Source organism: Triticum aestivum, chromosome 3D, assembly GCF_018294505.1.
Source record: "Triticum aestivum cultivar Chinese Spring chromosome 3D, IWGSC CS RefSeq v2.1, whole genome shotgun sequence".
Classification (NCBI taxonomy): domain Eukaryota; kingdom Viridiplantae; phylum Streptophyta; class Magnoliopsida; order Poales; family Poaceae; genus Triticum; species Triticum aestivum.
Window position 1 is genome coordinate 444,167,597 of NC_057802.1, and position 9,546 is coordinate 444,177,142.

General features: G+C 48.4%; 1 protein-coding gene across 1 annotated transcript; it reads right to left on the minus strand.

The window, feature by feature from the left end:
- Positions 1-702: 702 nt before the first annotated feature.
- LOC123079520 (vacuolar protein sorting-associated protein 36) lies at positions 703-4,069 on the minus strand. Its single transcript, XM_044502293.1, has 8 exons — positions 3,373-4,069; positions 3,027-3,227; positions 2,294-2,387; positions 2,156-2,213; positions 1,888-1,957; positions 1,452-1,587; positions 1,285-1,369; positions 703-1,144 (listed from the first exon to the last, which is right to left on the minus strand). Exons 1-8 carry the CDS (start codon positions 4,012-4,014, stop codon positions 1,087-1,089), a joined length of 1,344 nt encoding a protein of 447 aa, XP_044358228.1. The 5' UTR covers positions 4,015-4,069; the 3' UTR covers positions 703-1,086.
- Between the last annotated feature and the right edge of the window lie 5,477 nt (positions 4,070-9,546).

The following is a 9,546-nucleotide window of genomic DNA, read 5'->3' on the forward strand; positions in this document are numbered from 1 at the left end:
GAACAAGTGAAAACGCGATTGATGCGAGCGACGGAGAGCCAAAGTCTGATGATGATACTACCGAGTAGAGTAGAGTAGAGCTCCCAAGCAAAATACTACTACAAGTACTGTAACATTTATGAACATATTGAGAATTTTAGCAAGTGCCTTTTTTGGCATTAAATCAATATTTTTTAGTATGGACGTATGGTACATCTATTTGGATCTTTGCTCGCCATGTAATGCTCAGATTATAATCAATGTGTTTCATCCGCATGCCTGCTTTCTCTGGATTGGATTGCTCTCCCCAGGGCCCAAATTTTGTGTCCTTTCTACCCTAGCTGGAAATCAATGAGGACCTTGCGCTAAAAAACCTAGTTGGGTGAAAAATAGTGGTTGTTTTCCAACGTTGCAGATAGTCATTACCCGCAAAAAAAAAAAAAATCAATGCTCATAGCTCACAGACGGTAGAGCACCCAAGCACAGTGTCGTCAGGGAAAATGGTCGGCAAAAATCGTTTTAGAAATATGAAGGCCAAGCACGTGCGGAGGACCTCGAGTGCGGCACATGAGATTGGGGAGCGACGCGATGATAGCTGGGAGGTGGATCAGCGGATGAGCGTCTCGACAGCACAAGATGCTGAAGTATTTGGATGCTGTTCATATGCTCGGCCTAAATAGGATACAGTGATACATTTGATACGATGCCAAAACAGAGACCCGGTTTCTGCAGTAGCTTGTATCAGGATATATTAACTCCCAACTTTGCAGTACATAATGACTGGCAAAGAAAAATGTTGCCCCCATTACATGCCTTTGTTGAAACTGTTTGTGGCTCGGTAAAAACCATCCAAAATCCTCAACTCAACTTACATATGCAGCACACCAAAAGTCATTTATCAACCAAATGGTGAAAACGTTATGTCTTGTAATTTGTACTCCCTCCACAAAGTAATATAAGAGCGTTTAGATCACTACTTTAGTGATCTAAACGTTCTTATGTTACTTTACAGAGGAAGTAAATGAGATACAACACAGGGGAGTATTCAGGCAAAATAGCCACATCAAAGTTCAATCAGCTGAACTCCCCATCTCTACCAAAACTGTGTCAATGTGCTGCCGTTGCCAGAGAGATCCAAGTGTGGTATAGTCCATGAGCTTTTGGCCTGGAAAACACAGTAAAGCGCATACCATTTCCTTACTAATGCATGCTCGGAAAATAACATGAGAAAAAACGGAATACAACTATAAGTTCTTTCAACAACAACAAAAAACTTTGGGTGAGGCAGGGGAGCGATCTACTCACAAATGAATATTCTGGAGATCAATCTCGTTAAACAAATTGATGTAGAAACGGAATCCATCTGGACTGACATCCCTGCAGAGGAGACCTGAGAATATTTTTTATATTGGTTAGTTCATGGAACTAAATACATGTCTTGCCAATATTTGAAAGAAGCAATTGCAGGACACCTTTGTTTTCTGCATTTAGAAGATGCTCCTTTGCTAAAGCTGGTGCAATCCCCAGTGTAAATGCAGCGTCGCTGGGGCTTATTCCTTTCAGAAGAGCATCCGGCTTTTGCGCGAGTGATGATATTCTTGCAAATACCTATTTTTATCAGGGGGAGATCAGTATGTGATTATGCTACTACTAAAGATGGTAGGTGCAATGCAAGTGGCGACAAGCCAACAAGTGTATGGAAACATGTGGATACACACTAACAACAATTAACCAGAACCAGTCATTCATTTCATACTTTTGGTTAAAACTATGATTTGGGTAGGAATCAGATTTGCCAGGTCAAGAGACAGAATCAAGGCACAGTATTTGTATGGCTGCTATATGTCATGCAGCGTTATTCGATATGAATATAAAATGACATCTGGACTTATCATTGCCATGGCATACCTCATCATCACTATGCGTCTTGGTCTGGATCACCTTCACTCCACTATCAAATTTCCGGAGCATTACTGGGCTGCTTATTACAAATCAACATCTATAAGCAAAACATCAAAACCATAATTAATGGCTGGCGACAAACCAGCTGAAAAGACAAATTCTTTGTTTTTACAAAACCACTATGGATCAGATTACTCTTTTTTTATATCATCTTGGATTTGCATATTCTGACAATTAAAAGCTTCAGCAATTTTCAAGAAAATGATATACATACACATCAAATTTCTCCCAAAGGGAGCAAGCTTGCAAAAGATCCTCTGGTGAGATCAACTCTAGAACAAACAAAAAATCAATTTCAGAACACAAGTGACAAGGGAATTTCGTATAGATATTCATCAGCAAAAGCACAGACCTGTTCCCCTAGCACGGTTGAAGAGACAGTAGACATCTACTAGTGCCATCATACCTCCTGCTCTCTCAACTGGTACTCTTACAAAGTCAGCCAGCTGATTATGAAGAGGATAAAAGAAGCGTCAGTAAGTCTATTTCTTAGTACGTGGCGTAACAGAAGAAAAATCTGAAGATGAAAACAAACAGCTTTCAAACTAGAAGAAAACTATAAAGGCATGAACAGTTTCTGTGTTGCTACCAACTGAATATGCAAGAAAAATGTAAGAGGTTTTTCCTGTATCTTTAATGGATGGGAAGTACCCTAACCCCGCCAAACACAGGGCAGGTTTGTTTTTCTCGGAGGGATTGTTTCACTAGCTTGAAGGGAACTGAAAGGTGATCGAACATTGGCCCAGGTTAACTGAAAGCTATTACCCAACTAGCTAAACAAGGTCTAAAAGGGGTCCAAATTTGATTAAGTTCATGCATAGGCAGAATGAAAATATGAAAGCATACAAATGACCAGCAAGTATTACTCAATATGGGTAGAGGTTCCCCTTGGATAAAAGGCAAGGAAAATGACTGTTTCCATCCAGCACAGACGTTATTTGGTGATAAAGCCCCCAGGTAAACATTTAGTAATTGGCATGCGATTTTCCAAATACATGCATTATTATTTCCATTGCTATTCAGCTGCACACTAAGTGAGATTTTCCACCACAAGTGCTGGAAAACCATGAACAAGCACAAATTACCTGTCGTGAGAGCTGCTGATGGTACAAAGCACCAGCAGTTTCCTTTGTCACAGGAGACACGATGCCTACGCTCAATAGCAAATCCTGCATGTCTTGCTTAGAACCCATCTCTTCGTCATTGGAATTCGATTGAGCAGATGAGTTCGTCAATAGCTTTTGCCTCATTTTCTCTGCCAATTCCATCATTTCCTTGGCTTTGCTCTGTACAGGAAGAATGTTTCACAAAATTACGGCCGGTTCATTGCCATTTAGAGCCTGGTGATCCAATCTCAGATGCTTGTACTCCGTTATGAACTCTATAAACGATAACACCATCTGAAGCAGGAAGCATGAAAGAGGAACGAACCATGAGGGCGTTGAGATCCTGGAAGGCATCCTGCAAGTTCTGCCCCGCGCTCTCCCACGTCTCCTGCTCCTTCCGCAGTATCCCCGCCACTCCAACCACGGGCATCCTGATCGCCAGATCCTCCTCTGCCGGGGCGGCTCCCTCGGCCACCGGGGCGCCACCGGCCGGAGCAGCCGCGGCGGCCGCCTCCCAGGCCCTCGCGCGGATGGCCTCGAGCAGCCTCCCGTAGAACACATCCACGTCTGCCTTGCAGGTGACGACGACGGCGACGACCTCCGACCGCGACGGGGGCAGGGAGATCTGGATGCGGATGCGCGGGTGATGCGACGAGGAGGAGGAGGACGAGGAGGAGAAGAGGGAGCGGAGTGGGTTATGGTTGTGCCTGCGGTGGGGCGGGTACGGGTGGACGATGGACGCGAGCGGGAGGGCGCGCGCGGAGAGGGAGGCCTCGTGGAGGAAGACGAGCCGGTGGGAGGTGAGCGCGAGGAGGCACCCGCGGAGGGGCGCGAGGCGCGGGTTCTCCTCGGGCTCGAGGTCAACGAGCGGAAGCAGTTGCCGCTCGATCTCGCCGGCGGACAGCACCGGCCGGCCGGACGCCGTGACGGCCGCGGACGGGAGCCAGTCGGCCGCGGCGACGGACATGGTTGTGGAGAGTTTGGACTTTGGAGGTTTCCCCCCCCCCCCCCCCCGTGTTTTTGTGTCAAAAATGTTGTTGTTTGTTCGGCCTCGTCAATTTAACCGAAGTTTTAATTCTGTTCTAAGTCAAACCTCTTTAAGTTTGATCAAGCTCATAAAAAATATTAACATTTAAAAACACTAAATAAAAAGTCATATAATATATTTTCGCACTATGCATATTTGGGGTTGTAGATTTTAACCCAGTTTTTTGATTAGTTAGTCAAACCTAAACAAGTTTGACTTATGGCAAAACTAGAATTTCAATTGATTTAAAGCGAAGGAAATACAAGACGAAAGTGTTGATTATGTAAAGCCACAACTTAAATGCAACTTATAACAATTGGCCAGGAACATTTCAAGATAAATATACCGGTTTAACAATTTTTAACAAGTTAACATGTTGGCATCGAACTTGACAAATCAAACACAATATAAAACTGACATGGCAAGAAAAACAATATCATACCCTCCGTTCCGATTTACTCGTAGTGGTTTTAGTTCAAATTTGAACTAAAACGACGACGAGTAAATCAGAACGGAGGGAGTACTTCGCTCCTCCACCAACAATGTCCACCTTGATGGACCGTGACAACAATAGCAATAGTAATGGGTGGTGTCCGACACACTTAGCATGTAAGGGTCAACAACCTCAGTCGAAACATCCGCAAGCTTCTCAACAACAACCACTCCCCAGACCGCACCTCTAGCCATGGTTCTATAGAACGAGTAATGTTCGGGATATCTACTTGGAGAGAGAGAGAGAGTACGAGAGGAGAGAGAGTACAAGCAAACCTGAACCTTATTCCCCGACCCAAGTGGTCAAGGGCTCCCGAGTCCCGCGCCCTGTTGCGTCCATGTAGGCATTCATAAGGTATAATCATGAGCGCTCCCGCTAATTTAGGGATATTGTGGTTGCGGGGAGATTTGTGCCCCCTACCCGTGGGATCTTTGTTTATACCGTATCTCTCGAAGATAGGTACCAAACTACCGGCTAGAGACTACCTACAAAAGGGACGGTGCTGGCATCCGCCAAATGAAAGAGCACTCACACGTCAAAGAAAGAAGAGACGCATGAGCACATACATGTATCCTGGCTCAGTAGATAGGAAAAATCCATTATAGTCATTTATATTCATCAACAAAGATAGGTCGGCAAAATGTAGGCCTCTTACCATCGAGAGGCCGGAATCTAGGTAAAGTGTAAAACCATTGTGTCACCGTCATCGTTGTTGTGTCACCATCATCGTTGATGAGATCCCTTTGGAAACTATCCTTTCTCTTTACAATTATTTCACGGCCATCGTCACATTGTCAACAAGTACCAATTTCGTGACACTGTCCACTAGGTCACAGGTGGCAATCGATTCCTCTGTCCCTCGAAAACAACAACAACGCACATCACCTCCCACTGCTTCCCCACAACATCCAATCCCGCCTCCACATGACTTTAGAGCATCTACAACTGGAGTTGCCAAATGTGACCCCTTATATGTCTGCGGACCCCTCATTTGTCCACCATTCAACCAGACTCCCCATTTGGAAACCCTCATTTTCATACTACTCCATGCAACGTCCATTCCATGTACGTACTCCATAATACATGAAACCTACTCCTCCTCCTACGCCTCCTCTTCCTCTGCCTCTTGCTTCGGCACCTCCTCATTCCCCTTTGTCTTGTCCCCCCACACAAGGCGAGCGGCACGAAGTTCCTCCATGATGCGCATCTCTCGCGCGATCTCCGTACGACGCTCAAGCATTAGCCTTTTGTAATAGGTTATCTTCTGCCGGACCATGGCGGACAACGAGACTGGAGAGGAAGGGGAAGGAGACGCGAGATCCGGTGGCAGCGCGGACTAGAGGGAAAGGAGGGAAATGGGGTTGGCTAGGGTTTTCCCTCATCGTCCGGTTCAAATAGTCCCATCTAGCGGCGTGGCGGGACAACACGATGAATGCAATCACCGAACCGGTAACCTCTCCCAACATACCGAAGGGTTTCCGCGTGGATCCCGCCCGTCGATTCAACATGACAGACGTGTCCGGGCGTCCACATATCCATTCTACATATGGACCGAGTATGAGGGATGTCGGATAGCCCGAATATATGGACATGATTTGAGAGTCCAGATTGGATAGCATTTTTTCGGTCTGAGCGATGTCCGGGCTGTCCGCTTGGAGGGAATTTGGGATCGCCGTCCATCCTTTGCATGTGACGCATCCCGCCTCCCATCCTTCACCTTTGACGCTAGTGTCATCGCTAGGCATACTCCCTTCTTCGGCCGGATTTCTTAATTTGCTTCCGCCATCTGTGGGTTGCTCTACCCCGCTACATCACCCCCCACCACCGCTCCAGCAACTCGTGTAACATGGACTTGGATCTTCTCTACATTGTGACCACCATCACACTATGATTGTATAACTAGACACAGGTTGTCATGAGAAGAACTTTCCACGTTCGCGGTACAGAGTGTTGCACGTTGAGTTTTGACGTCATGTGCTCAAGCCACATATCCAAACCAGTACATTTCTTAAAAAAACTACGAAGGAGCATATGCCCACGCGCACGCCTCATCTCCCTAGGCCCGCATGGCCACATCAGGCACACACGGTTGTTAACTTCACGTTTCAGCAGGTGGTGTTAAATTTTGGTGCCATGTCAGTCTTGAAAGTGGGCCCCGTCTGTCATATTCCGCATCAAACAGCTCCTAATCGACCGGTTAGTATTTTCGGTAATGCGATTACTGAAAATCAATGTTTTCGGCAAACTTTAATGAAAACGGTAGATTTCCGCACCAAGCGACGCAATTGTGGTGTTTTTTTTTTTGGCAATTTAACTCCACTTTTTTTTGTTTGCGAATCAATTTAACTCCACCTCAGTCCCCAAGGAGAGATGATCACGGAGAAACTGCCAAACAAAGATTTTGATCTGTAATGAAAATGCTAAACCTGCTCGCTGGTACTTACGGATTCCACCCCAGGGGCGCTAACCTCAGTTCCCCGGTTCTGTTTACACGGGTATGTCGTACAAAAAAACTATCCGCGACGAGAAGACAAATGCAATCGAAACTTGCAGATCCCTTGATGAAAAAGCTGCGCAGAAGCCAACGCTCACCAAACTTGGGTGCAACCTTTCCTTAGGCTCAGGCACGCGCCTCATTTTCCAGGCCCGCACCAGGCACACACGGTTGCTCCACGCTCCAGGCTCGGGAGTCAGGACACGCCGTTTAGTTTCTCCTGCGCTCTCGACGCGAGCGCAGTGGTTCCGTTGCGCTTGAGGAAGCCGGACTACCAGTGTCGGGGTAAACGACCACGGGTAGCCTAACCGACTACCCCTGGTTCTTCAGAAAATTTATCAGGCCTTTGGGCCTTCAAGCACTCCAAGCATTTGGGCCGCCTTCCCCGGCCGGCTACCACTAAAGCCGACTCCCAGAAGGCGACCCAGCCTCACCGACTCCAAGAAGCCGGCCAAGAAGAACGCCTACTCCTAGAAGCCGGCCGAGACCACAACCGCCCCTACATAACGACGACCTGACGGGGCATGGCCACAGTGCGGCCCACGACCCCCGAAGCCCGAGGCAGGCATGGTTACAGGAGGCCGTACGGGAGGGATGTATCCCGTGCGGCCGAGCACTGTAGCCACGCCAGCTACGACGTCATCCACGACCCACTCCTGCACGGCCCAAGGACTGCGGGCCCCTTCAGCCAGAGGGAGGCGTGAAGGCGGCCCGGCCTTTCCTAGTCGGCCAGGAGCATAGCCGGCCTCCAGAAGCCGGCGACTCCCTTCCTCGAAGCAGGAGCCCATTTAAGGAGACAAGACGAGGTGAGGCTACAGTGATAGCCCCCGACGCGGATCACTGTAGGCACGCTTACCTCGACAAAGCCCTCATCATCAGAGGCGCGGCTACAGTAAGCAGCCGCCGACAAGACCCTAGGCGGTGGGGCCGGCCTGCCGACCGAGTAGCCGGCAGCCGGCGGGACCCACCAGCCGGCGGGACCCAGCAGCCGGCGGAGGAGCCGGCAGGCGTAGACACTGACGGCTGGGGCCAGTTCCCAGTCGGATTACCATTGTACCCCCGGGGGGTAGGCCTATATAAACCCCCCGGAGCACCCATGCAAAGGGGGGCACCTCGGCACGTTTGGCTTCCAAGCATAGCACACGCACACACACCATAGATAGAGAGAAGCAAGAGCTAGCCTTGTTCTTCTTCTCCCTTGATCCCAACAGCTCTAGGAGCGATTGTAGCTACTCTTTATCGAGCTAGTGATCATGCGGAGACCCCGCAGAGCAGGACTAGGGGTGTTATCTCCTCGGAGAGCCCCGAACCTGGGTAAGATTCGCCGGCGTGCATGTTGTAACGCCCATGATGCGGCTATATCTCCCACGTGTCGAGGCACGACTTAGAGGCATAACCGCATAGTGGTTTTGTCGCAAGAAGGGTCATCTTCACACAATCCCATGTAATGAACAAGAATGGGATAAAGAGTTGGCTTACAATCGCCACTTCACACAATACATAAATATTATTCATACATCATCCAAAATACAATCATATAGACCGACTACGGCCAAAATCCAGATGAAAATAAGACAACCCCAAATGCTAGATCCCCGATCGTCCCAACTGGGCTCCACTACTGATCATCAGGAAAAGACACATAGTAACAACCACGTTCCTCGTCGAACTCCCACTTGAGATCGACGCCATCGTCTGCACTTGCATCGTCGGCACCTGCAACTGTTTGGAAGTATCTGTGAGTCACGAGGACTCAGCAATCTCACGCCCACGAGATCAAGACTATTTAAGCTTGTAGGACAAAGAGGTGCAAAGAGGTGGAGCTGCAGCGGCAAAAGCATGTATGGTGGCTAACTTACGCAAATGAGAGCGAGAAGAGAAGCAATGGAACGGACGTCATCTAGCAATGACCAAGAAGAGGTCCTGAACACCTACTTACGTCATAAATAACACAGACCGTGTTCACTTCCCGGACTCCGCCGAGAAGAGACCATCACGGCTACACACGCACTTGGTGTATTTTAATTGGGTCAAGTGACAAGTTATCTACAACCGGATATTAACAAATTCCCATCTGCCTCATAACCGCGGGCACGGCTTTCGAAAGATAATACCCTGCAGGGGTGTCCCAACTTAGCCCATCATAAGCTCTCACGGTCAACGAAGGATAAACCTTCTCCCGGAAAGACCCGATCAGTCTCGGAATCCCGGTTTACAAGACATCTCGACAATGGTAAAACAAGACCAGCAAAGCCGCCCGAATGTGCCGACAAATCCCGATAGGAGCTGCACATATCTCGTTCTCAGGGCACACCGGATGAGACATCCTACGAGTAAAACCAGACCTCGAGTTTCCAGGAGGGGGCCCCGCAGTCTGCTCGGTTTGGACCAACACTCGAAGGAGCACTGGCCCGGGGGGGGGGGGGGGGGGGGTTAAAATAAGATGACCCCCGGGCTCGCGAAAACCCGGGGGAAAAGGCTTAGG

Bases quoted from the DNA above. Each gene is read 5' to 3' on its own strand.
- LOC123079520 (XM_044502293.1), bottom strand. From the start codon at position 4,014: ATGTCCGTCGCCGCGGCCGACTGGCTCCCGTCCGCGGCCGTCACGGCG. The intron at 2,214-2,293 runs GTCTGTGCTTTT...TGTTTGTTCTAG, and splicing joins CAACCGTGCTAGGGGAACAG to AGTTGATCTCACCAGAGGAT. The intron at 1,370-1,451 runs GTGTCCTGCAAT...AAATATTCTCAG, and splicing joins TCTAAATGCAGAAAACAAAG to GTCTCCTCTGCAGGGATGTC.